Genomic DNA, 27,432 nt, shown 5'->3' on the forward strand with positions numbered 1-27,432 from the left:
TTGCGGAAAAGCAGTTATAGACTTCTGACAGTCACTGACAACAAGAGCTGTTTCAAAAGCAGCCCATGTTCAAGATGACGTTGGTTTGTCTAATTATATTTTGAGCTTGTGAAATGGGGGTCTTTGTATAAAAATCTATGTAATTCCTACACAAAGAAATTTTTTTCATTAACTTCATTGAGTTAAATTTGAAAATCTGGACTTCAATCACATACTGACTGATTGAAAAAAAATTTCTGTGATGCACAGAGGCAAAAAAAACTGTCTCTGTCCAACAAATCATGGCTGTGTACAAGATTCGTATCATGGATGTGCAGCTGACAAATCTGCACCAACTGAGTAATCATCATGATCATGATACATTATCATGGGAGGGAGGTTTGGAGTCTTCACACACCCCCGTTCCCTGCGGCCTGCTGGAGCGGGGGGGCTAGGAGGAGGAGTTGGCCGTCCGACTGGGGTCTGGAATGTGGGGCCTCCCTGCTGCTGCCGAGCCGGGGCAGTCTGCTTCTCTCCACCCCACGGAAAAGGGTAACACTACCTGGGTCTGGGTGCAGTTTCCCCCTCCAGGGGCAAGGGTACCTAGACCCAGTTCTTAGAGTACGCTTGGGGAGTGTGATTGTGTGTACAGCGTCTCTTTATGTCTGTCTCCACGTTGGTTGAGTGTGGAGTAATTGCCTATGAGAGCATGAGGGTGGGAATGGATGTTTGTATCTGTGTGTGCCTGTATGTCTGTGTCTATATGTCAGGTTGGGGTATCAGACGTCACCTCTCTGGGGACATCTCAGGCCCTCCAAGGTTTGGAGGCCTATCTCCCCCCACCACTTCCCTTGCCAGTGGCAGACACCCTCAGACATCGGTGCGTTGGTGGTTCTTTGTGTCCGGGGGTGGGCGTCCGGGTACACACCGGCTCACTCCTTGGTGGCTGCTTATCGGGGCCTGGAACCTGGGGCTCGCTCGGGCCACTTCGGGGGTGGGGTACCCTCGGCCTCTCGGCCTGGGGCTCAGTCACTCTGGCACAGCTGGCTGCCGGCGGAGCTCACGGACACGTCACTGCAACCCCCCCTGGCTTCTGCTCCGCGGCTGCTGAGTGATCCCTCATCTGGGACTCTCCTCAGCTCTTTCTGGGACAGTGGCGCGGCTGCCCCTCTGTTGGTCTTCCTTGGTCTCTTGTGTTCTGGGGGCCTCTGGATGTCTGGAGTTTTGATCTCCTCCATACCTGCTTCATGCCCTGGAGGACGGGGCAGTGGCCCCCCACACCCTCTAGCAGATCATTACATGAAGGAACCTTTTAAATACAAGCGCGCTCATGCTCACAGGTGTACACACAGGTGCTCACACACAAACTACACCCTTTTTGGCTCCTACCTCAAAGCACACTGTGCGCTGTCGATCTTACGTGCTGCACAATAATGTTTAATATTTAGTATTTACTGTTACATTCCCATAGATCATCGTGATGTTGTTTATTATATTGCTCTTTTTTTTCTTCTGCTTGTTTTCTCTTTTTTCTTTCTCAACAGGTGATCCAGGTGATTGATATATGTATTTTTTGTCTGCTTATTTTGCTGGTTTTTGATTTTTGCCCTTTATCCCCGTCCCTCTTCTCCGCTGTTTTTCTTTCCCTTTCTTTCTCCCCTTTCTTTTCCACAGTCAAGTCTGTCCCGTATTTAACAAGTGAAAATAAACAATAAAAGGTGAATCAAATAGACCATTACAGCAAGGCTGAGATGGTCCATTTGGTAAAGTAAATCCGTTGGGCATCTTTCTTCGCCTTTAGACAATAATTCTGATGGCAATAGAACCAAACGGGACAGGCAAAAAAAAAACAAAAAAAAAAACCTGTTTATTCTGGACAAAACTACCCAGTATTTGAATAAACCAAGTTTGTATAGCTTTGTTTGTTTTGCTGGAGATTTCACAAAATGAAAATACATAATTTATCAAAACACATATAAAATCCAATAAGTAATTAAAATTATGACATTACATGTAAAATTTAAATCTGCAGTTTATCATGTGTCACTGATAAAATTAAAAAGTTGTCAGAAAAATAAAAACTAAGGTAAAGTACAGATACCTAAAAATTCTACTTTTATAGACATATGATGCCACTTCACACTGACTCAAGTCTCAAGTTAGTTTTTTTAAGTTGAAGATGCTACAAAAGTCTTGAAAGTGCACTGTTAGCTGTTTGCTCAAACTCTCAATATGATTGCACTGGCAAGCACAGCAACACGAAAAGGACCGAGGACAACTGCAGAAGATGATCACATAATTTTTTTCCTGGTTAAGAAAAACAAACTTCACAATCTATAAATACCTTCATGAATGTAAAGGAGGGTTTACATCATGGCGCAAACCACTGGTTACACTCAAGAAGAAGAAGGCCGGAAATGTAAAAGAGATTGCGCAGTTGCGGAAAAGCAGTTATAGACTTCTGACAGTCACTGACAACAAGAGCTGTTTCAAAAGCAGCCCATGTTCAAGATGACGTTGGTTTGTCTAATTATATTTTGAGCTTGTGAAATGGGGGTCTTTGTATAAAAATCTATGTAATTCCTACACAAAGAAATTTTTTTTATTAACTTCATTGAGTTAAATTTGAAAATCTGGACTTCAATCACATACTGACTGATTGAAAAAAAACTTCTGTGATGCACAGAGGCAAAAAAAACTGTCTCTGTCCAACAAATCATGGCTGTGTACAAGATTCGTATCATGAATGTGCAGCTGACAAATCTGCACCAACTGAGTAATCATCATGATCATGATACATTATATGAACTCATGTTGGTGGATAGAGGCTAAAGTAATCCACGGAAGCTGATGCTGTCTCTTTAACTGATATCTTCAATACTATAAACAAATTTAAAGTGATGTAGCACCTCTGACGTATGAGCGCGCTCCACGTGTTTCCTGACTTACGTTACTAAAAAGAGGAAGCAGAAGATCTTTTTCAACTGAGGGGAAACTTCAAACTCTGAAAAAAAAATACAATATTATTCACCAGAAGACAAAACCCACAGAAGGAGAAGAGATTTGGGATTACTTCACCTCGTTTACGTGAGTTTTTAGAGCCCTAAAAATGTGGAAGTAGCTTCTATAGATTAGTAAGTTTCTGACTTCCTGTTTGTGTGGTTTGTTAACAGCGTCAGTCACAGATAAAATGTCGTCTGGAATCCAAGAAGAGCTGTCCTGCCCCGTTTGTCGAGACATATTCAGAGACCCTGTTGTTCTGTCGTGCAGCCACAGCTTTTGTAGAAACTGCCTGAAAAGATGGTGGAGAAAGAAAGAAATACGCCAGTGTCCTGTTTGTAAGAGTGCATCTAAAAAGAAAAACCCACCCTGTAACTTGGTGTTAAAGAACCTGTGTGAGAACTTCTTACTGGAGACAAATCAGAGTGCTTCAGCAGAGTCCGAGTCGCTCTGCGGTCTGCACTCGGAGAAACTCAAACTCTTCTGTCTGGACCATCAGGAGCCAGCGTGTCTCATCTGCAGAGACTCAAAAACTCACAGCAACCACAGATTCAGACCCATCGATGAGGCTGCGCAGGATCACAGAAAGGAGCTCCAGATCTCACTGAAACGCTTACAGGACAAACTGAAGGCCTTTGAACGAGTTAAAGGAAACTTTGTTCAAACAGCAGAACACATTAAGGTTCAGGCCTTTCACGCAAAGAGGCAGATCAAGGAGCAGTTTAAGAAGCTTCACCAGTTTCTGCAAGAGGAAGAGGAGGCCAGGATCACTGCTCTGAGAGAGGAAGAGGAGGAGAAGAGTGCGAGTATGAGTGAAATGATTGCAGCTCTGAGCAGAGAGATAGCAAGTCTCTCAGAAACAATCAGAGCCACAGAGGAGGAGCTGAGAGCACGAGACATCGCTTTCCTGCAGAACTACAAGGCTGCAGTGAGCAGAGTCCAGCAGTGCCCCCCGCTTGATGATCCACAGCTGGTGTCAGGAGCTCTGATAGATGTGGCCAAACACCTGGGCAACCTGACCTACAACATCTGGAACAAGATGAAGAAGATGGTCTCCTACTCTCCTGTGATCCTGGATCCAAACACAGCTGAATCACACCTCTGCATATCTGAAGATCTGACCAGTGTGAGCCTTGGAGAGAGGCAGCAGCTTCCTGACAACCCAGAGAGGTTTGATGGCTATCCGATCGTCCTTGGCTCAGAGTGTTTCGACTCAGGGACTCACAGCTGGGATGTTGAAGTTGGAGACAGTCCAAACTGGCTAGTTGGTGTGGCTGAAGAATCAACTAAAAGAAAGGGACAAACAGACTTTAAGTGTGGATTGTGGGCTGTGTGGTTCAGTAAGGGTAGTTATTTCATACGTTCCCCACTAGATTCGTCCTCCTTTCATCCAAAGAAAAAGCTTCAGAGGATCCAAGTTTGCCTGGACTGGAAAAGCGGGAAGCTGTCATTCTCCGATCCTGACATCAACATTCACACCTTCACACACACTTTCACTCAGAAACTTTTTCCATTTGTTTACACCAAGAACGAACTGCCATTGAAGATATTACCACGAGTGTCTCATGACAGTGCAGACTCTGATAGTGAAAGAGATCACGATGAAGGTGGTGAAACTGTTAATGGCATTCTTGATGACGACGATGATATTATTCACGATGATGATGATGATGATGATGATGACTGACACTATAGCCACATACCAATGTTTTCCCTTCAAGTGTAAAAAACAAACAAACTAAAACCTATAAAATACTAGGTTGGTTGCAAACTGCATTTAGAAACTGCGCAAAGCAGTTCTTTCCTGCTAATTAAAGCTAATAAAAAACAAACTAAAATGAAATACTAGAACTACACTCAACAAAATTGGACCACAAATGTTTTTTGTTCTGCACTGAAAATCATCTGATAGCTAATTCTATTAAAATGCTAAAAAGGCACTAAGAGCACAAACAGAGTGGTGAGGTCCAGTTCAATTAGTCAAGCACAGAGGGATTGGCTACAGCTGTCAATGAAAGTGGCCACAGCGATAAAGAAAGGTAAGTACAACAGAAGAAAAAAGAACAGGATTACACAGCCCTATTTTATGGTGTATACACAAACTTGTATAACACCTCAGTGTCATACAGAGACTGTGACAGAAAGATCACTTAGACACTATAAGCACAAAAAAAAGGTTGTATTATGAGGTTGTCACTGTCTATGATCAAAAACACTGGCTGCAACAGATGAAGTAGACTATTTTTTATCAAACTAACAATATTTGCAGCTGTTTGTTATCTTCTAAACTGTAAATATATTTCATTTTGAATCCTTTTTTTCTCTGGTTACTCTGTTGCATTTTAACTGAGTATTGAGAAGAGCTTTTGTCTGGTTGAAGGTAAATGATTGAACTGGTTTGCAGTAATTCTCATCGACCACTAGGTAGAGACAAACACAAAGTGAACTTAAAGAGGCGCACAGATATGAACATTTGACCCAAAGGAACACTGAACCCCTTTGATGAAGCAGGTTTGACTCGGTGTAAACAATTCAGTATTGTAAATTTGGCCTCAGAGTTTTTGAAGATGTAAATGTTTCAAATGTCAAAAAAGGATCTTTTAGCTCTTAAGGTAAAACCCCCAAATTCATCATTTAGTTGAAATGTGTAAAATAAATCCATACAGCCTTTCAAAGTACAAAGTAATATTGTCTGATAATATTACATTTGGGGCTGCAATAGAAAATAAAACTGCCTTTTATTCAAAAAGCTGAAAGTATGAAGAACACGCTCATGTTCACATGACGAGTCCCTAAAAGACTAAATATGCAACAAATCTCTTTTGTTAAAAAATGACCTCACAACTGAATAATTAAAACATTTTTATTGGTTTTTCTCTCTTTGTTTTATGATTATGTTTTAACACTCATTGTTTTGTTACTCTGATTGTTACAGGTATTTTGAGCCATCCTATCTGAGAACATTAAGATCAGTGGATTAATTGCATTACACTGAATGTCTGCCTAACATTTTTTCTAATTGATATTTGTTAAAAGCTGTTTTAATGGAAAGTTTAACACAAAAACATTCAACTTTTTATTTTTCCAATGTTGCACCCAGGTGCAGGTTGATAGGAAACAAAAGCTAAGAGGAGACTAATTGCTGGACTTAAGTGGCATTACAGTTTTGCAGTGTGCCTGTTAATGATCTTGTGGCTGACCACCAGGTGGTTCCACTCTTGTCAGGCACGATGCCCACAGGACGCCACTGCGTCCGCTGTACGACGGCCCGTTTAGGGTTATCGAACCGGGCCAGAAACATTTTGTTTTGGATATTGGGGGTCGTAGGGAAACTGTGTGTGTTGACAGACTTAAACCTGCACATATTCTTGCGGACAGTCATGTAGTGCCTGCCAGCCCAGGCCCACCGCCGTGGCCGCCCTCCTGCCACGGGGTGAATGGACTCTGGTTTCCCCCCCAGGAGCACCCCCCAACCGACTGCCTCTCCTGCTCGCCTACACCAGCCTCGTTCACGTGTGTTTGGGGCGGGGCTGTGGGGGAGGCGGTGGCGGACCACCAGGTGGCTCCACTCACACCCAAGGTTAAGGGAAGTGATGGGGTGGAGGTTTGGCGCTTTTGCCGTTAATAAAGTTGGAGTGAGACATATTGAGGCCTCTCCTGTAGCCTTTACATACCTCCACAATCTTTAATTTAGTAAGACAGCTGTTGTTATTGTTGAGTTTATTTTTTGTCTGTTTCCATGTCTGAACTACTGTACTACTGAAAAAACTTTAAAATGGGAATAGTTTGGGAGCACTTTAAAACAGGTCACACCTTTCTCTCCTTTCTGACAAAACTCCACCCACCTGACTACGTTCTTTCAGCTATGTGTTTAAAAAAAAAACAAAAAAAAAAACGGAAGCCTGGGCGTTCTTCCTCTGAGAAAAACAAAAGCGTTGTCTGGGTGAGAAATTTATCTCAAGGTTAAAATCAAAACAGGAAAAGGAAAACAAGGCGAAACTAGTATAGTTAAGGTAAGAGTTCATTTGTTCCCTTCTAAGGAGACAAAATATTATATGTTTTTAACACAAACCAAAAGTGAAAGTAAACCTGGCCGCCTTCCTGTTACACAATTCTGTTCGGTGTATTTTCAGCTTCTCTCTGAGAAAAGATGTCTTTCCAGTCCGAGGAGGATCTTTCCTGTCCCGTCTGCCATAACATCTTTAGGGATCCTGTTTTCCTGACATGCAGCCACAGCTTCTGCAAGACTTGTTTGAAGAACTGCTGGGCACAGAAGCTGGAACAGCAGTGCCCAGTCTGTAAGAAAATGTCTGAGCAGAGTGACCCACCCTGTAACTTGGTCCTAAAGAACCTCGCTGAGGCCTACTTAAAAAAGAAAAATCAGAGCGCTTCGGCAGGGTCTGAGGTTCTGTGCAGTCTGCACTTTGAGAAACTCAAACTGTTCTGCTTGAACCATCAGGAGCCAGCCTGTGTCATCTGCCGTGATTCGAGAGCACACGTTGACCACAAGTTCTGGCCCATCGATGAGGCCGCGCAGGATCACAAGGAAGAGCTTCAGAAATCCCTGAAACCATTACAGGACAAACTGAAGGTCTTACAAAAAGCGAAGAGAAACTTTGATATAACAGAGCAACACATTAAGACCCAGGCTCAACAAACAGAGAAGCAGATCAAGGAGCAGTTTAAGATGTTTCGCATGTTTCTAGATGAGGAAGAGAAGACCAGGTTGGCTGTTCTGAATATAGAAGAGCAAGAGAAGAGTCAGCAGATGAAAGAGAAGATTGCAGCTCTGAGCAGAGAGATGGCAGGTCTTTCGGCCACAATCAGAGCTGCAGAGGAGGAGCTGAAAGCTGAAAACGTCGCTTTTCTGCAGGACTACAAGGGTACAATGAACATGGTCCAGCTCTACCCCCAGCTGGATGACCCACAGCTGGTCTCAGAAGCTCTGATAGATGTGTCCAAACACCTGGGCAACCTGGGTTACAACATCTGGAACAAGATGAAGAAGATGGTCTCCTACTCTCCTGTGATTCTGGACCCAAACTCTGCCCAGCCAAATCTCCTCATCTCTGAAGATCTGACGAGTGTGAGCGTCAGTGAGAAACGGCAGCTTCCCGACAATCCAGAGAGGTTTGACTTCTACCCGATTGCTATGGCCTCCGAGGGCTTTTATTCAGGCACTCACAGCTGGGATGTTGAAGTTGGAAACAGCACAGACTGGAAAGTTGGTGTGTTAGCAGAGTCTGTCAAAAGGAAGGGAGAGCCGCAATCTGGATTATGGAGGCTAGGGTTTTATAAAGGTGAATACACAGTGCGCTCCTTGCCAGAGTCTTCCACCATTCTCTTTTTAAAGGCGGTGAAGAAGGTCAGAGTTCAGCTGGACTGGAACAGGGGGAAGGTGTCCTTCTCTGATCCTGACACCAAAACACACATACACACCTTCACACACACTTTCACTGAGAAGATGTTTCCATACGTAAGTAATCTGAGTAAAATCCCACTGAAGATGTTACCCGCAACAGTGAAGTAGGGTGGTGGTTCATAGCCATGAAAGAAGTGTCGGAAATAATCACACAAAATGCATGACAACTAGTTAGAGAGCTCACATGATAAAACTATCCTTGTTTAAAATAAATAAATGCACTTCACAGTTTGACACATTTAACTGTAGAGAAATGATTCAGCTTAGTCTAATGGGGCCGTTTGTTTATATATATTTGGAGTACAAATCCTTTTCAGAGGACGGTGTTTTATAGCTGTATAACCATATGTAAAGTGGCTTTTAAATTCTGTGATACCGACTGTTACAACCTAAAAAACCTTGGGGCGAGTGATTGTAACGAGTCTCAACTGAAATTTAATTTCAGTCCAATATGATGAATCCTTCTTTTGTGTTGTTTATAAGACACTTTGGTAATCATACAAAAGAGAAGTGATAATCTCAAATTATTCAGCTTTAATGTTTTAATGTATAAAATGATGTGTTTGTGTAAGTAACAGATTATCTGGCATTTATGTGGATTGCTCCAGTTAAACACAGTTTTCATTTTAAGAGGTCAACAGATATGTTATCTACTAAATGTATGAGGTTTAACATAATTCACCGCCGTCTGTTTTTATGTTTGAATTCAGTTATCCAATATGTGGCTCCTAAAATACTTTACACTATAGCGAGTCAGCTCTTTATTTCTCTTATATTGAAATGTTTTCAGGTGTTGTCATTTGAGTGTAGCTTGTATTTGTTTTGGTTTCCTGCATTGTAATATGGGTGATTTATCAGGGGAAAACTGATGATGTAACAGGTTTTATAACACAAGTTATCATGTAGACATCCTATTCTCAATAAACATTTGCTCCACTGCCTGCTCGGTTGGTTTTGTTGACAAACTGGATTAAGTGTGACTAAACCTGAAAAAATTAGCTGGATATTTTATTTAGTTTTCTTCAAGTTAGTTATTCTGTTCCATCCAGTAACATCAAATCACATGTCCGTGACTACTGGACCAGAGGTTTGTGTTATAAAGGGATGATCACTGTTATCTTTAATGTGTTGATTGGTTGGTAATTTAATGATAATTTTCCCTCTGATGGGCTTGCTAACATGTGAAACATAGTTAAAAATACTTGAATGATTGATGGAGTTTTCTGGTGCCTGTCACCAGGCATGGAAAACTTAAACCTGCCATTCTAAATCTTTTATAAATCACAGGAGACGGCCATGTCGCCGATCATGCCACGCTCAGTCGGATTGCAATCATTCATCGGCAAAGACACTTCCACGGTGGAGAGGGTTAACCACTTAGTGAACCATTTCCACAAAAGCTAGGTATGACAGCATGAAACAAAGAGATGTTCTCCTTTTTTAGTATCACTTCACTGTTCTCAAACCCAAATCTTAATCTTCAAAATGCACGCGAAGGATGGAAAGCATTCATGATTTTGTTGTATCCTTTTTTTGGTTTTGGGTGGAAGTGGATATTTGAAGAACTTTGTTCTCAGCAGTTTTTTTTTTTAATTCAGTTTGATTTTGGTTTGTTTTCTGAGTGGATATTTATAGTTTAACTTTTTTTAATGGTTACAGTATTAATTTTGGTCCAAACAAACTCAAAAAACAGTGGGTAAACTGACCCCAGGCCATGAAACAAGTACCACAAACAAAAGTAATGAAAGAGAAAAAATTTTCTGAGAAACGTAAACATTTCCACAATGGCATACAGCAGTAAATCCAGGGAATTCAGCAACTAGCCAAAAAAGACAAAACAGCAAAACCCATAAATGTCCAAGACAGGAACACTGACAACTGATCTTGTGCTTATAAAACTGGCACAAAACGATATTCAAAGAGGAATTACAAATATTGAGTCATTTGTCAAGGGACAAATTTTGTTGGGGCAAATAATGTACTGTACCAGATGGTAAATTCACAGTGAAGTATTCAGTCTGTCTACCTCCCTTAAAGGCCTCTATCTGTTCTTCTTCTTTTTTTTCTTTCTTTTTTTGCCTCAACAATGTTTGTTCCTTGATCTCATATGATATGTCTGCAGGTCTACTGATTGCTATAAAACACAGTTTTATAGGTAATTAATGTTATGTCATTTATTTAAAAACAAAACAAAACATACACTTACCACCTTGCCTCCATGATTTCAGATGATTTCAGAGGCCTAGAGCCATATTACCTCAAACAGTTTACCTCTGTCCCCCCACCCCACGCTTCAACCAGGAAAATTTGTCCCAAAAGATCTGTATGCTGGGAAAACGTGGCACAGAGTTAAGTATTTGTCAGAGGAAGTCGGGAGGAGATGGACTAATGAACATCTGTCAAACATCACCCTTAGACAGTTGTTTCCAGAGTACCAGTGTATGAGTGTGAAGCAGTGTGATGATCTGCTCTTTCCATAAACTGCACAGGAAACACATTCATTGCTCTAAATCAAATGTTAAACTCTAAAATGCACTGGATGGATGGAAATCATCATTATGTAGGAGATTTCTTTAGAGATTTTCTTTATTTGGGATTGGATATTTAAAGAACAAGATGCAAGAAAACATTTGGCAAGCGTGACATGTTTGTATTACAGAGGCTTGAGCACAAGTAGGATAAAATGTACAACAACAGAATTAACAGATTGTAGCTAAATACTTAAAAACCTCATAAAACCTCTTTTGAAAATACCCTCTCTAGACTCTAACTCCTTGCATAATTTTAGAACCATTTCCAAACTCAATGTACTGTATCCATAAATTAAACACTGGATGGCATAGAACTTCCTGCAGCTAAATGGGCAAAAGACAGAATAATCATGACTGGTTCTGATGCGTCCAACACACTCACAGCAACACTTATTAATGGCTACCTAGCAATTTCTAAAATAGATTTTATTTGATATTGTTGTCCAATCTGGGCTCATGCCACAGTATATTTCAAATGTCCTCACATCGTATGACCAGGTCATAACCTGAGGTCCTCAGCCGAGGCGCTGCTATCCCACAATCCTGTCTTTGAAACAGTATCTCTTTCAGGCTTTTCCTGTGCCTCCATACCTCCACTTTGAGTATTTGTTGTCTTTCATAATTATTTAAATTATCTTGTCTCAGTGATAATTTTTAATGTAATTTATTTTTTATATTAGCTTTAATTGGCTGATTTTTCATTCTCTTTATTACTCATTTGTATCTCCTTTTACTTTTATCTCTTGTAACTTTCTTTTGAAAGATGCCTTATAAAAAGTTATTATCATTTTTTTTTAATTCAACCATTTCCCATTTTTAATAACATTCATATAGCAATATAATCTTTAATGATTAGTCTCATAATTACATTAGCTAATTGATTTAATTGTGTAATTGTGTTGCTAATGGGAATAATTTAAATATTTCTAAAGTAAAAGTCAGACTATTTCCTTTAACAGTTAATCACTTCTGGCTTTAGCAGGCTTCATGGCCGTTGTGGACTTTGCAGATCTTGCTGCAGTCCATATAACCCAACAATGTGCGACAAATGAGGGCTGTGTTCTTCCAACGGTGCTGCCACTGAAATGGGATGCAAATATATCTCCTCACCAAAAGCCAGAGTGGGATGCATGTCAGGACCTGGGGGAGGACACATTATAAATAAATCAAATTGGTAAAAAGATGAGATGCTTGATGTCAGACTGTGAGCGGTCACATACCACTCATGGCGCACCTGCTGGCAGCACCAGCTGATGTGGCATGGACTCTGTAGGGTGATGCTGGGATGTCATCACCTCCATATTTTATAATGATGGTGTACCAGCCAGCACGGTTGGGGATGTATGATACCCGGTATGTACCGTCCCCATTGTCATGGATGTTGGCCTGCTTATGTTTACCACACTGCTCCTGAAGAGGAAGGAACGGGAGTTAAAGTGAAATATCTGTTTTACCGTATGTATATAAGTGTGTCTGATACAGACCATGACGAGCACGCTCAGTTCGCCCTGGCCAGCATCTTTAGCGTCAATGTTAAACTCAGCGGGAAATGTGGCAGAGACACTGCTAGTCAGCCCGGGGCCGCTGGCTCGTACTTTGCTGGCATCGTAAGTGGACAGAATCCAAAACCTGAAGAGACCAAAAGATCAGAGACAATCAGCACAGACTCTGATTCTCAGGGCACAACAGTATGAACCACAGCAGCAACCAGATATGAAAAGGCCCAGATATTTTAGCTACAACCATCTGACCAGTTTATGCCAACTGGCAAGAAATATTTCTTTACTGGTCTCCGTTTAAATCCAGAATATTATTTAAAATCCATCTCCTCACATACACGGTCCCAAATAATCAGTGTTCATCTTACCTTAAAGACCTGATAGTACCATATCACCCCATTAGAGTACTTTACTCTCACACCGTAGGCTTACTTGTTGTTCCTAGAATAATATAAGTAGAATTGGAGGCAGACCCTTCAGCTTTCAGGCACCTCCTCTGTGGAGCCAGCTCTCAGATTGGACTGGGTAAACAGAAACCCTCTCTACTTTTAAGATTAGGCATAAAACTTTGTTTTTGGCAAAGCTTATGGTTAGGGCGTGATCAGGTGACCCTGAATCCTCCATTAGTTACGCTCCAATAGGTCTATGTGTTTCTTCTTCACTCACCTTGTGTTTATACCCTGCTCTACATTTAATCATTAGTTATTATTAATCTCTGGCTCTCTCCCACAGCATGTCTTTTGTCCTGTCTTCCTCTCCTTACCCATACTCAGTCACACCAGATGGCTGCCCCTCCCTGAGCCTGGTTCTGCAGGAAGGTTCTTCCTGTTAAGAGGGAGTTTTACCTTTGCACTGTCGCCTTACTCATAGGGGTTCATTTGATTGTTGAACAGACAAATCAGAAGCCCAACCTCTAAATTAGTTATTCATTGTCACACACAAAAAAAGATTCTGATGCTGAACTTTTTACTGTGTCTAATTTTGAAAGGTGCTGAATTTAAAAAAAAAAAGAAGTGAATTTTAACCCAACCTCAAAATAAAATGTACAAAGAAGAAAAGACAGGACTTTGTACTTCACCCAGTACTTAAAAAGGCCCAAAACATAGATCATTGTCAGATGGCCCACGCCAGATTAAACCCAGTGAGAATTAAGTCATCAAAGCAGGTAATAATAGTATCCTAACACTATCAATCATTTTTATTTTTCTCCTAAATCCCAAACCCAGTAGATTTTTTGTTAGTATTCCCAGGAATATTGACCTTACTGGAGTCCACCACACCCTTTAGTGGGAATTCCTGTAGACAGAAAAATTGGATACCTTTCTGGCTTGTCAGGAAGCTGGTGCCTCTCACTGGTCAGATCTTCGGAGACAGAGCGTTCTGGATGACCAGCGTTTGGAGTCCCAGGAGCATAAAAAACCACCCCCTTCATCTTGTTCCAGATGTTGTAAGTCAGGTTTCCCAGATGCTTAGCCATATCTATAAGAGCTTCTGAGACCAGCGGTGGATCATCCGTTGAGGGATACTGCTGGACACTTTTCAGTGTAGCTCTGTAGTTCTGCAGGAATGAGACATCTTTAGCTCTCAGCACCTCCTCTGCAGCTCCTATTGTTTGTAAAAGAGATGGCATCTCTCTGCTCAAAGCCGCAGTCTTCTCCTTTATCTTCTGACTCTTCTCTTGCTCTTCCTTCTTCAAAGCGGTGAGCCTGACCTTCTCTTCCTCGTGTAGAAACTGGTGAAACTTCTTAAAATGCTCCTTGATTTGTTTCTCTATGTGATGATCTTGGAATTTTATGCGTTGCTGTGTTATATCAAAGTTTCCTTGCACTTTTTGTAAGACCTTCAGTTTGTCCTGTAATGGTTCCAGAGATTTCTGAAGCTCTTTCTTGTGATCCTGCACAGCCTCATCGATGGGTTTGAACTTGTGGTCGACATGTGCTCTCGAATCACGACAGATGACACAGGCTGGCTCCTGGTGGTCCAGACAAAAGAGTTTGAGTTTCTCGTGGTGCAGACTGCACAGAACCTCAGACTCCACTGAAGCACTCGGATCTCTTTCCTGTAAGTAGGCCTCAGCGTGGTTCTTTAGGACCAAGTTACAGGGTGGGTCACTCTGTTCAGATATATTCTTACAGACTGGGCACTGCTGTTCCAGCTTCTGTGCCCACCAGTCCTTCAGACACATCTTGCAGAAGCTGTGGCTGCATGACAGGAAAATGGGATCCCTAAAGACATCATGGCAGACGGGGCAGGAAAGATCCTCCTCGGACTGGAAAGACATCTTTTCTCAGAGAGAAGCTGAAAACACAGTTTTTCCTTGTCGTCGTCTCGGTCTTCTGTCTTTAAGCTGAAGCTTCTCTCTCGCACTGCTTGTGCTTTTCTCAGAGGAAGAAGAAATTTCTGGTTTGGATAACCAGATAAAGATTGCAGTTTAACCAACAACTGTGAAAAACATTTAGATGGTAGATGTGTCACTTATTTATTTAATGTTTAACTGTGATTGCGAGGTACTGTCAGTCTATCAGAGCTCGTTAATAGTACATCCAATGTGGGAGAAAGTTCGAAAACTAAAACTTGACATTCCTGGCAGTGCATTTGCTTCAAACTTGTTTATGATGCCTTTACCACAGCTGTTATTTTTTTTCCCACAAATATTGCTTTAGCAGTTTGAGGCGATCCTTAGGAACAATAGAACTATGGTTGCTATGTAAGTAACAACAATCACTGCATAAGATGTGTTACACAAATTGTCAACAATATAAAGGCAGAAACATGTTTCAACTATTTATTTCCTAATAACGAACCAAGATTTCTGAAATGTGTATAGTTAATTAACTTTGCCATCAAGTGAAGGTGGGTGGGTCTTTGTGCCCTTTATATTAAGGCCCCCCTCCCCCCTATCACATCAAACATATTAGCTCCAACAGGCACAGATGGGGATTTAAAAAAAAAAAAAAAAAAAAAAAAAAAAACCACTCACCAAGCAATTTCCAGAATACCCAAAACAATGAGATTTTCTGCTCTTACCTTTAAAGTACAATAATGCGCTTCTTGTAAACTAAGTCTTTAGCTTTAAATGGCACTGGATAGATGAAGGTCATTATGCAGAGATTTCTTTAGCTCTAGGTGGAAAGGATATTTAAAGAATGTTGTACTTACTTTGTAATAAATTGGTCCAAAAATACTAAAATATATTTTCCAGCTATTTTTTGTGACAGCAAATCATATTGAGGAAAGTGGATCCTGTTTATGAAAAATTAGTGGATTATGGGATATTGACACAATATCAATATCCCAGTACAATGAGTTTATTTTTTTTCTACAATGAGGAATTAATAGGTGTGTCAATAAAATTTAAACTTAAAACCCACTGTAAATAACAGATTTTTCTCTTGTCCCTCTATTCATTTATAATCCTGCCCATTCTGGTCACTCCCCAACACAAATCATGGCACCATGACCCTGCAATACAAAATAAAGCACACCAACATTTGGCACTAAAGTCAGTCGTAAAAACTCCTGCCTGCCAAATAAAGGTAGCTTTCCACTTGCATTGTGTGCCAATCCAATAAAACTGGAAGACAGCTGGAGACATGAAATGAAACACTTAACTCTGACATCCTAACTGTTCTTTATTTTAATTATCAAATGTACATCATCTCTCAGGGTTTAGTTTCACATTAAATCACCAATTCCCCAATACAAAATGAGAAGTTTCCCCTTAGACCCCACATACAAAAACAACAAAAAACCCCACAACTTTCATCTCTTAAGTATCAAAAGTAGCAGTGATAAGGCAACATTAAATTCATGTAGATTTTCAGATTTACACACAAACTAAAGTTCTGACCTTTAATTTTTCATCTTAGATCTGCTTTAAAATGTTTTCAATCAGAACTGAGTCAGATCTGCTCATATGAAAATACAAGAAGAAACAAGAGAGAAGACAGGAGGACATCTAAATTCCAGCACATAATTAAGTAGTCTGTCGAACAGTGCAGGAAACAGTAGTGTGAAGGCAGCTTAAACAATCATTGACTCGTTATGGCAACCTTTAGTACAGGCGGGACTCTGGCAGATAGTTTAGGCGCTAGAAACATTAAACATCAGTAGTTGGCGTACAGTTTGACAGTTTAATTTACTCCAAGACAAACTAATGACATGGACAAAAAAAAACAAACAAACAAAAAAAACAACTCAAAGACAAATCCAGTTCTCCTTTTTTGAGATGTTTGTTTGAGATGATCACTTTTTTTTCCCCCCATCACAGTGGTTCAGTAATTTTGTTGAGGAAACGTTCTGCACAGATCTGGTGATAACCGCCCGGTTCCCAGCTAAACCAGCAGCATATTCTCTACATCGTGCATTTAAACTATTAGGAAACCTCATGTCAAGTGTCTCTACAGTTCTGAGTTTTGTCCGGTGAAATTCCAGTTATGCATATATATTTTTGCACATAGGTATTTAAAAGCTTCGGATCTACTTGTTTCACTTCAAACTTAACATATTCAGTTCAATATCAACTGATGTGCAGGTGCATGAACTACCTGTGTAAAACCAGCAAATGTTAATTCACGAATCTAGGATAAAAATTCAAGTGCAAAATGAGCCAATTGAAAATTGCAGGGCAGTTTTAAATCGACAGATTTTAGATCTTTTACCTTCAGTCAGTTCAATCTAGTAAACTAGAGTACATCTACCATTTCGCTTCAATGATTCACTACCAGAAAAATGTCTAAGAGTTCAAAGTCTATTCAGTGGTGCAGTTATTTTCTCTAATGTTTTCTTTAATTCTGACATTTTTCTATATCAAGGAGAAACATTTCAAAATGTAAATGAGTTGCTTCAGAAAATCTTCAAAAATCATCTGATTTGAGCTGAAAACAAAGTTAGCAGAGAAAGCGTTGCTCAGCAGCTTGTTCACTGGACAGTTATTTGTAGTGCAGCTAATGTGTCTTTTAACTCAAACGGGGATGCAAAATGGTGCAGGAGGAGAGACGGAAGCTTTCTTGTCTCATCAGGGGACGGTGACGTGGAAGGGGGAGCCCGGGATGTGGTCCTCACCCCACTTGACCACCAGGATGTAGTTGCCCCGTTCCTTCAGCACGTAGCTGACGTTGTACTGCAGGTTGCCCATGTGTTTGACCAGCACCTCATCACAGGGGACCTGTGGGCCGTGCACACCCACTAGAAGCATGTTCTTACCTGGGAGGAGGTACAAGAACAAAATGCAAGTGTAAAACTAATGATATCAGCTTTATCTTTTTTTTGTTGGGTTTTTTTTTAGTATGATAGCAAATTAATCTTTAAATATGTTACTTTTCATCTTTGTGAGTTTCAACCTGTGCACTGAAGGGAAATACTTAAATTATTCTCTTAAAAGATGGCTTCTACATGCAGTTCCTCCTTACCTGCTTTGCTGCAATCGACAGTGAAGTTGCTCCTCTGGCCCACAAAGGCCTTGCTCAGGCCAGCTCCTCGGCTCACCACCTTGCTAGCATCGGAGTCACCCAGCCTGGGCATGGCGCTCTGCGTGAAGCTGCTGGATGCCCGAATTGCCGGATCCAGTGTCAGGGTTGATGTCTCGCTGGCGTTTGTTACATTCACAAGGCGAGGACCTGAAAGACAGGAAAAAAGTTTAACTTTACCATGTGGTGCAGGCAGATGAAACATTAGGGACAGAATACGCAATTTTCAACAACATTTAATAGCTATTTCTTGTTAATGAACCTCTGCCAGAGAGGTTATGTGAAGTCTGCAGTTTTTGATCCCGTAGTTTATATTGCTTTAAAACCAGAATTTGGGCTTGGATGAACTTCAAAGTGATCCAAATCTGAATCAAGGAACTTTTGTAACCAGCTTTAACTAAGAGCAGCATTTTACCTGTGACTTTGGCCTTGAAGGGACTCCCAGTGATGTGGTTTGGGCCTCCGTATTTAATGCTGATCAGGTAGTTTCCAGGTGCCATGGGAGTGTACTGCACCTTGTAGCCTTCGGGAACCTCCTGACAGTCCATCTTTACTTTTGACGGGCCCTCGATGGTCACAGCCAAGGACCCGGGGCCTGCCTTAGTGTTGTTAATGATGAACTCTGACTGGGTACCTGTAAGATTTAAGAAGTGTGATGTTTTGTTGAACAACTCCAAGCTGGTATATGTCAAACTTTATTGTAGAGCTACAGTAATGTACTGAAAACTGAGCAGTGGATAAGTCACACTGAACTTTGCTCAACTTTATGCTCTAAACAGGCTCACAGCAGTTATGAAGTGAAAAATTTAAGGCTGCAGCAGGTAAAACAGTAACTCACCTGTTGTTCCTCTCTCCAGTCCTGATCCGTATGCTGAAACCAAACCAGGCTCTCCGGTCTGTCCTGGTTCCCCGACTCGGACCTGGAAAGGACTTCCCGGGATGTGAGAGCCATTGAATTTGACATCAATGGTGTGGACGCCATTCTCCCTGGGGATGAACCGGATAGCGTACTTGTCTAGAAGACAGTACAGAAGGGTCTGTTAGCTGCAGAGATTTCACAGTATGTGCCTTTGTTTTTACTGAAGTTTCCATAAATCCTCTGGAAATCATCTTTAAAATAAAAAAAATTAAAAAAAAAAAGACACACACAGACACAGACACACACACACCTCTTTCCAGCTCTGTGACGACACACTTCTCCAGAGCTCCAGAGGGACTGTGGACTTTGGCATCCATCTTGCCTTTGGCTCCATTTAGACGCACCGCAAAGGATGCTGGGTGATTCACCTTCAGACCAGACTCCTGTTGGTTTCGCACAAAGTCAGTGTACAGGACGGACATTTGACAAACAGGAAAAACTGAGAAAACATCTTAAACACTTGAATGCACACTTTGGTTTCTGAAGATCAGAGTGCTAAAGACAAATAACTTCAGTACATATCCTCTGCTCTACTCTTACCTGAGCTCCACTTAGTGCAACTCCAGCAGACAGACTCAGAAGGGTTAGACAGTCAGTACATTGGTCTTAATATTAGTAGTGCAGTCTTACAGGAACTTCTCAATATTAGAGTTTTAAAAGCTTAATATTTGCAGGCATTTGTTTTTTGTTTTTTTTAAAAAACAGATACTGTCATTACCTAGAGACAGTATGAACAGAGTGGGACTTTATAAAATAAAAATTTCCCCGTTTGCGCCCTCTGAAGGAGAAACAATGTAATAAAATCACTGCATAAAACCACAGTGACCTCTTTGGCATTTCTGACATTCATCACATTCACATAGGTACTGCAGAGATGAGCTAAAAACCACAAACACTACATAAATTAACATGTTAACATTAGTAACCGACGCTGGTATCATTTACTGTGTCAGTACAGGGGCAGATGAAGTTTTTAGAACAACTGTTTTAGTATCAAGAGGCTCAGTACTTACACATATCTATAGTATTGTTTTATTTAAAGGATGCATGCCAGATATACTGCCATATCTTAAAGTTTTAAAAGTCTGCATTAATTATTTAATATTACTATTTTATCAAATTTGAAGGGAGGAAAAAAATGTCATAAAGCTGATCTACTTTTTGGTTAAAGCGTTTCCATCTCCTTGGTCTTACAACAGTGATTTATTATTCTCATTAAGAACCGAGGTCTTTATCTTCTGTCTGAACTGCAAGAGCCAAAATGAACAAACATAAAAATAATGCAGACTAAGAGCAGAAGAATGTCTCAAGCTACAGACAAAACCAAACTACAGTCTCTAAGAAGACACAAGGAAGTCTGTCTGCTGCAGCTGGGACACCTGGGAGCTGATGAAATGGATGATTGTACTGTTAAAAGCCTTTAAATGAAACACAAGAGAAACACCAACAGTTCCACACCAGACAAAGCGAGGGATGACCAGAGCCAGGCAAAACTGCACGGACGACTTCCTGACCACAGGTACCCAAACTCAGCCACTCTAAAGAGCTTTTTACTTTGATAACATTACATAATATATCTAGTACAAACCTGTGAAACAGTGGCCATCCTTAAGATAAAATGCACATAAAATTCAATTTATAAAAGAAATTTCTTCATCGTCTACGTCTAAGTCCTTCAACCCAACAAGCATCTGGAAGCTTTGCTGGGACATCTGCCATTCAAACCCCAATTACCATGTTTATACTGTAGTATCTAAAAGTCTACACCTGACAAACCCACACTGTATTATAATTACATTAAATACTAGAAACTGAACACTTTCAAACAATTAATAAGAGCTAAACTGAAATGAGTAAACCCACTCAAGACACCAAGTGAACCTAAAGCGGACTGAACCCTTTTTTAGTCAAAGTGGAAACTGCATGCGTTTGCCTGGCTGCGGTCATATCCATGAGAGCAGTTGCATAAAGAACATTTAGTTTAACCTGAGTATCTTTGCAGCTGTTGAGGATCGACCGACTCGGGCTGTTTAAGATGTCACTTTGAATCCAATTTAAAATCAATGATTAACAGCCCAAACCATTCGAGTCCTTGCTTTGGTAATGAAGTCACATTTTTATGCAACTGTGCCTCATCAGAGCCCCTTAATCAAGCAGGGCAGGCTGGGTGTGGAGGTGTCTCCTCGTGCCTCACCTGAAGGCCCGCAACAGAGAGGCGACGGGCGTCGTTCACTGGAGCGACAACAGGAACCAGGTAGGGGCTGTCGGGTATGTGCTGGTCGTTAAACTTCACCGAAACCTCATAATCACCTGGAAAAGGAGGCGGGAAGAAGGAAACTCAGTCTAACGCATCAACAAACAGCCAACAGGTAAACCGTGAGCGTGTGTGAATCATCTACCAGGCTCCTGAGCGACGTAAGAAATGCCGCAGGATCCGTCCTTGCGGTCATCGAAGGAGATCTCAGCCCTGCTGGGTCCCTCCACGGCAACCGACAGACCACCAGCTCCTGCCTCTCTCGTCCAGATCGTGAATTCAGCTGGTGAAAAGATACAAGAAAACTGAAAATTCACAAGGCACAGATCCTTCTCCATCAGTCCACATTTTAAAAGTACTTGTGTAAAAACCAATGTAGCACTGTGTGAACTTTATTGTGAAACTGCAGCAGTTTGTGGTTTTGCTTTTTGACAACATCCTGTTCCCCTGTGGCACAGAGGAACAGGATGAGTTTCTTTAATTTTGACATTTAATGGACATCAGACTTTTAGATCAGGTGTTCTGTGCATACCTGGCTCTCCTGCCAGTGCTCCCTCCAGTCCTGGACCTCCGGCCCTCACCTTGCCAGGCCCGCCCTCACCCAGTGGCCCCACAGTGAACTGGAAGGGGCTGCCCGGCACGTGCACGCCCCTGTACTTGACACTCACGCTGTGCACGCCCATCTCAGTGGGCACGAAACGCACACAGTAGGCGTCGTTACCCGTGGCCACGAGCTCTGCTGGCTGACTGGCTCCAGAGGGGGAGGTGACCTCAGCAGTGACATCCTGCATGTCGATCGCTGAGAAGAGAGGAAGGAGGCATTTATACATTTACATTTGTGTGCATTTGTTGACTGATTTACCACATGATCATGCGTAAGCTTGTTATGCATCAATTAGATCAAATTAAAGCTGAAACATACCAGAACAGGTTGCTGTGACAGTAAGGACAGGCATGGCAAATGAGAAACGGAAAAGGGAGGTTTAAGGAAATTTAATTCAAATTAAACTGTGCTACAACCTCCAAGAGACATAATCAGAAGCAACACAAGGTCCTTCATACAGTGAACGGCTGCAAGGTTGTTTGCACAGTGCAAACTTTACCATCCAGTTCTCAACTTACAGATCAAATGCAACTGTTCAAGTTACCCAAGAACAACTGCCTTGAGGGTCACAAGGGTTGCTTTTATACATCTTTAACCAGTTGTCTTTATCAATATTAATTTTTATTTTTGTGTTATAAACTAAAGTTCCCCTAATCTTATATTGGTGCTGCTGTAGGTAGGAGCAGCCAAGCACTCCCTTCCTTGTTGTGTGTGTGATGCAGAAAAATTACTCTGTATCAAAACAAACTGATAAAAGATGAGGTGGAATCTTTCATGCCCACTTAAAAAAATAAAGCAGTTAAAGCTAGTTTTACAACGCACCCTCCACCCTAGCACTGCGTCCCAAATAGGGGGCATCAACAACCCAAACACCCCTCACTGCTCTGGTTCCCCCTGCCAGCACCAGACCGGAGAGGCCAGAGACTAGCCGGACGCAGCCAGGAGACAGGTTCTGATTCCGGGTAGCAGCAGAGGAATGAGTCATGGGAACGCTGGATCTTCCAGACCACCATAGAGAGCAGTAGGAGCGGTAGGTAGTGTGAGAAAGGAGCTGCCGAGACAGGACGAGGAGGAACCAGCTGACTGGAGGAAAAAGATGAGGAAGAGAGCATACAGAGGAAGGGAAAGGATTGAGGGGTAGGAGAAGGGAACAAGGCAGTAGAGGAGGAAACGAGGAGAAGCTGAGGAGAAGGAGAGACATGATTGACAAGAGAGAAGAAAAAAGTAAAAGATCGATGAAAGATAAAAGACAGACAGGAAATAAGCTGAGTGAAAAGTTCTCATAGAAAGGGAATGATAGAACAGGGAAATAAGAAAAGTTAAATGTCAAAGAGACTACAGTCAGCACAGAGCAGCAGTGAGGAAAAACTGGAAAAAGCTAAAGTTTCAGACAGAGAGCAGCTCTGATCTACTTAAAGAGAGCCTTAAAAAACCCAAAACAAAACCAAAAAAAAAAAAAAAAAAAAAATCCATTTGGTTCTATTTTTCCTAAAGTTTGTGTTACACACACGCAACATCATGAACATAGTCACCAAACGTCTGTGTACCTGGTATCTTCAGGCTGAGGTCGCACACACTCCCGACACTGGCGACAGACGCCGCCTTCTGTCGTCTGGTGATGCTCTCCCGAATACGACCCTCACCCGTCACCCTCACTGTGAACGGACTTCCTGTTGACGCCACACATTCGTTAAGTTGCACGCTTCATTAGAAAACTGAACAAACTGTTTTTCAGCTACTTTTTCTCCTCTCTACCTGGCACGTGCTCCTCAGCGAAGCGGATTGAGACGATGTAGTTTCCAGGTTCAGTCGGACAGTAAGTGACTCTACAGGTCCCGTCCTCCACGTCCTCCGTTTGGATGTCTACTTTACTGGGACCTTCAATGGACAGAGCCAGACCGCCATAACCTAGAAACAGATCGCCATCATAGGCATTGATGTCATTATTATTAGTGCTTGAAAGGAAGAATTGAGTTTATATTAGAAAATAAATGCATTGTTTAGAACAGGCTGACACTGACCTGCCTCCCGCGTGTCGACTATAAAGCTTGAGTTGTTGAAGGTGGTTCCCTGGACGAGGCCATCACCGTGAGCTTTGACTCGACTGGCATCGCCAATCTCAGACTGGACGACCATGATGGTGATGGGACTGTTGGCGACATGACGACCATTCTTCAGGATGCTGACCTGGTGCTCGCCCACTTCCCGGGGGACGAAGGAGATACCTGTGAGGAGGAGAAAAGAGTTGAAGGTGAGAGGAGCAATTTCGGTAAATGTTGTACTCATTTGTTTCAAATGTGCCTTTGTGGATCTTACCGATGTGGTTGTTGGCCATCCTCTTCAGCAAGCAGGGCTCGTCACGTCCAGAGGGCGACCTGATGCTGGCGCTGAGCAGGCTGAGGTCCGTCTCATTGATGTCCAGAGAGAAATCTGCAGCCGAGCCCAGTTTGACCTGAGAGCGCCGCTGGTTGTCCTCTGAAAGACAAACAGAAGTAAGAAGGTAAAGTATTAGATGATAAAATATAGCAAACCCAGTGTAGACTACAGTGGGTAAATTATTGAGACGAGAACTGTAAAAACCCATTTCTTTAATGTTTCAAAAAAAAAAAATCTGATTTCATGTCTACATCAGTAGCAAAATAATCACTTGTTTAAACAAGCTCAACTTTTTTAAACAAGTGAGCTAACAAGCTACACTGCTAGACAATTTACAGTACTAATATTGTGCATTGGTGCCTGACCGGTAATCCTGGCGGTGAACGGGCTGCCAGCGATGTGCTCGTCATTGTATTTGACCAGGATGTTGTAGTCTCCTGGCAGCGTGGGCAGGTAGCTGACAGTGCAGGTCCCATCTTTATTGTCCACACAGCTGATCTCTGCTTTGGACGGACCCTCGATAGCCAGGTCAAGACCTCCTGGACAGAGAGAGACAGGCTTGGTCAGCGAGACTGAACTGAGTCAAAACAGACTGTTAAGTAATGAAAAATAAAATGTATAACCCATACCTTCGGAGGCGTCCTCTGTGAAGACTGTGAAGGTAGCCAACTTGTTGGCGACACCATAACTCAGACCAGGACCGTAAGCTGTGACGTTGGGACTGCTGGCGTGATTCACATAGAACTGAAGGGGAGATTCTGCAACACATACAGTTAACCTAATTACAGCAAACTAAGTTTGCAGTAGCAGTATTAATACTGTGAAATTCATGAGCCCTCAGTTAACCCAACCAGCCACTTCAGAACTCAATTCAGACACCCCACCAAGATTTATCCTGACAAACTGAGGCCCCTGTGAGCAGCAGGCTGTCGTTCTCACTATAAGGGTTCTAATCATGGTGCTAATGTCACATGAGTGTATGTGTTTACCTGGGATGTGTGTGCCGTTGTATTTGATGTGCATCTCGTGCAGACCCGCCTCAGTAGGAGAGTACTGCACTGTGACCGTCCCATCCAGGTTGTCTGTGATTAGAGGCTGAGCAGATTTACCTGAAGGCATCAACACCTCACCTGTAAGAGAAGTTTCTTGATTAGCCATTTCTGTAATGGGAAGAGTCAGACTGTCCATTTATTGGTCAGTGTCTTAAACTCTGATCCCCTTTAACATATTAGTTTGCACAGACTGTCATTTCTAGGAATTGAACGATTATATTAACCCATGAATGTCTCATCCACATTTCAATTTACTGGTTACTCACATCCGTCGATTCACACAAAGAAATTAATATACTGCTGCAGCTGGCAGAGTACGCACTTTTTGTACCGCAGAGAAACCCAGAAAGCTGAAAAATGTGTCCTCAGCCTCTGCTGATCTGAATAAATTGCATTTCTTGTGTTTAATCACTTACCGTGTGCAGTGAAGTTTTAAATAACTTATGAAAATTTTTCTAGAATTGCTGGTGCTTTTTTGTTATAATAAAATCTTATGTCTCTCAACACCTCAAATAAGCACAAATTCACTGAGACCATCCATCCCTTTCTTCCTTACCAGTGATTTCTCCCTTCCTGAATGCGAACGGAATCACCATGTCGAAAGGTCTGAAGCCACTGCCGTTAACGCTCGTACCATCTGGCTGGTAGCTTTCAGACTTCACCTGAATACAAGACAGGCACAAAGACAGACTTTAGCATGTCAGTGAGGGGGAAAAAAAAAAAAAATGTTCTCAGCACCTGAAATGCAAGCATGCTGCGTCGAAGCCCCGCCCACACAAGGGCATCCTGAAAAGAGTTGTGCAATGAATGAAGGATGAGGAAGGAAGAGGTGGATGACGGTGATGATGGGGTGACTCTGTGATGCAGCCACAGTGATGAAGAGTGCACCAAGAAAGAAGAGGAGCAAAGGTTACCACCACAACAGCCCCCCTCCCTCAAAAACACCTTTGTGCAATGCATCTCGCACACAGATGGTGGTTTGTTTCATGATGTTAGAAGTTTGCTGCGATCCCATTGGCTAAGACAAAAAGTGAAGCGATGGCATGGAGGAAAGAAAGTGTTTGAGTGAATACACTAAGGAGTGCAGTGAGAGAGAAGTTAAGTGTTCAACCAGCAGCCATTCATCCGCAACAGAGAGGGTGTGTGGAAATATAAAGTGTGTTCTATAAATACTGTCCTCCAAACAGTGAAAAAGACGACCTAAACCACACACTGCAGCACAGCCTTAACCAACCCTGGGGCCTGTACTACAAGGCAGGTTCAACATTCCTAGGATTTCTCTCTTATCTGGTTCAAGCCATCCTAACACAGAGCGATCAGACTAAGCGGTCACATGAAGATAGACAGGTCTTAAGAATAAAGCCTATTCCAAAGGATAAAAGCTCTCAGCTGTCAACAGATTTATCAGTATCAACTCTATAATTACAATTGTATATTATCTTGCATCATAAAAGGAACATGGTGATATTTTATGGTATGAGTGCAAGTGAAGAAGTATTAAAAACAAATGAAACAATAACTGTGCTGCCATTTTAGGTTAAGCCACAAATCCTGCTTCGTAGTACAGATCTGAGGCCTGCACCCAGGACACACAGCAACAATACTCATTCAAATTAATCAAAGTTTATTTAAATTATATGCGCCCCAAAATACAGCAGTTTTCTTCCCCTTTCTAAGGCTGTGGTACAGTAAAATGTACTTTAAAGTGCACCCAGTTTAAAGCGTTAAAGATCTAATTACAGCCATCACTTTAGAAACAATCAGCAGCACTAAAAGGCACTCAGTGATAACATAATTAACTTTAAAATATTTACTGCTCTGTGCACTAAAATCACCAGATTTACAATTTTCTAGAGCATTTCTGTCATCCTCATTCCAACACTGTTACCGTTATCATTTTCTGCTCTTTAGAGATTTTTTAAATCACCATTTTATTAGTATCTGACAATGGAGTAGTTGACACTCATAGGGATCATTTTTAGTAGAAAAAGTCATGACGTGTGGGTTAACTGAGCGAGTGGATATCCAGTTTCATGTGACCGCTGATCCAATATCAGGAATCCAGATAATAGAAAGATCCCTGTTTGAACAACTTTGTAGTACAGAGCTCAGGTGAGCTGAAGAACATTGCAATATCTGTGTTTATAAGCTTACTGACAGACCTGCACCTCCAAAGAGCTTCTAAAACATCTGATTTCTTTTGCAGCTCACTCGACTAAAGACTAGAGTCAGTGATTATGCCCAAACTGGTACGATGTAACCCTCCCCATTACCATTATTATTCAAATCATGAACCAATTAATGTTTCTAACCCCAGTTTAAGGCCAA

General features: G+C 41.8%; 4 protein-coding genes across 5 annotated transcripts in view; 2 read left to right on the top strand and 2 right to left on the bottom strand.

Moving 5' to 3' along the window:
* The first annotated feature begins 2,953 nt into the window (after positions 1 to 2,953).
* On the top strand, positions 2,954 to 4,708 carry LOC134627022 (zinc-binding protein A33-like). Its single transcript, XM_063472933.1, has 2 exons — positions 2,954 to 3,066; positions 3,153 to 4,708. The coding sequence occupies exon 2, from the start codon at positions 3,170 to 3,172 to the stop codon at positions 4,664 to 4,666; it is 1,497 nt and encodes a 498-aa protein (XP_063329003.1). The 5' UTR covers positions 2,954 to 3,066; positions 3,153 to 3,169; the 3' UTR covers positions 4,667 to 4,708.
* A 2,178-nt stretch (positions 4,709 to 6,886) lies between these two features.
* On the top strand, positions 6,887 to 9,264 carry LOC134627023 (E3 ubiquitin-protein ligase TRIM39-like). The gene is made up of 2 exons (XM_063472934.1): positions 6,887 to 6,992; positions 7,113 to 9,264. The coding sequence occupies exon 2, from the start codon at positions 7,130 to 7,132 to the stop codon at positions 8,507 to 8,509; it is 1,380 nt and encodes a 459-aa protein (XP_063329004.1). The 5' UTR covers positions 6,887 to 6,992; positions 7,113 to 7,129; the 3' UTR covers positions 8,510 to 9,264.
* Positions 9,265 to 12,144: 2,880 nt separating this feature from the next.
* Positions 12,145 to 14,712, bottom strand: LOC134627902 (E3 ubiquitin-protein ligase TRIM35-like). Its single transcript, XM_063474369.1, has 3 exons — positions 13,751 to 14,712; positions 12,417 to 12,561; positions 12,145 to 12,342 (listed from the first exon to the last, which is right to left on the bottom strand). Exons 1-3 carry the CDS (start codon positions 14,710 to 14,712, stop codon positions 12,145 to 12,147), a joined length of 1,305 nt encoding a protein of 434 aa, XP_063330439.1.
* Positions 14,713 to 16,053: 1,341 nt separating this feature from the next.
* The window catches only part of flnbl (filamin B, like), a 66,910-nt gene continuing 55,531 nt past the window's right edge, over positions 16,054 to 27,432 (bottom strand). For both annotated transcript variants that reach the window (XM_063473760.1, XM_063473759.1), the window contains 16 exons: positions 25,661 to 25,766; positions 25,042 to 25,182; positions 24,682 to 24,810; positions 24,418 to 24,591; positions 23,993 to 24,151; positions 23,698 to 23,901; positions 23,432 to 23,584; positions 23,224 to 23,346; positions 21,605 to 21,871; positions 21,218 to 21,355; positions 21,013 to 21,128; positions 19,069 to 19,201; positions 18,738 to 18,914; positions 18,315 to 18,533; positions 17,843 to 18,049; positions 16,054 to 17,636 (listed from right to left, as the gene is read on the bottom strand). In XM_063473760.1, the coding sequence (XP_063329830.1) occupies positions 17,449 to 17,636; positions 17,843 to 18,049; positions 18,315 to 18,533; positions 18,738 to 18,914; positions 19,069 to 19,201; positions 21,013 to 21,128; positions 21,218 to 21,355; positions 21,605 to 21,871; positions 23,224 to 23,346; positions 23,432 to 23,584; positions 23,698 to 23,901; positions 23,993 to 24,151; positions 24,418 to 24,591; positions 24,682 to 24,810; positions 25,042 to 25,182; positions 25,661 to 25,766 (2,634 nt within the window). In that variant the 3' untranslated portion in view covers positions 16,054 to 17,448. The remainder of the gene's footprint in view (positions 17,637 to 17,842; positions 18,050 to 18,314; positions 18,534 to 18,737; positions 18,915 to 19,068; positions 19,202 to 21,012; positions 21,129 to 21,217; positions 21,356 to 21,604; positions 21,872 to 23,223; positions 23,347 to 23,431; positions 23,585 to 23,697; positions 23,902 to 23,992; positions 24,152 to 24,417; positions 24,592 to 24,681; positions 24,811 to 25,041; positions 25,183 to 25,660; positions 25,767 to 27,432) is intronic.

The sequence above is a fragment of the Pelmatolapia mariae genome, linkage group LG5 (assembly GCF_036321145.2).
Source record: "Pelmatolapia mariae isolate MD_Pm_ZW linkage group LG5, Pm_UMD_F_2, whole genome shotgun sequence".
Classification (NCBI taxonomy): domain Eukaryota; kingdom Metazoa; phylum Chordata; class Actinopteri; order Cichliformes; family Cichlidae; genus Pelmatolapia; species Pelmatolapia mariae.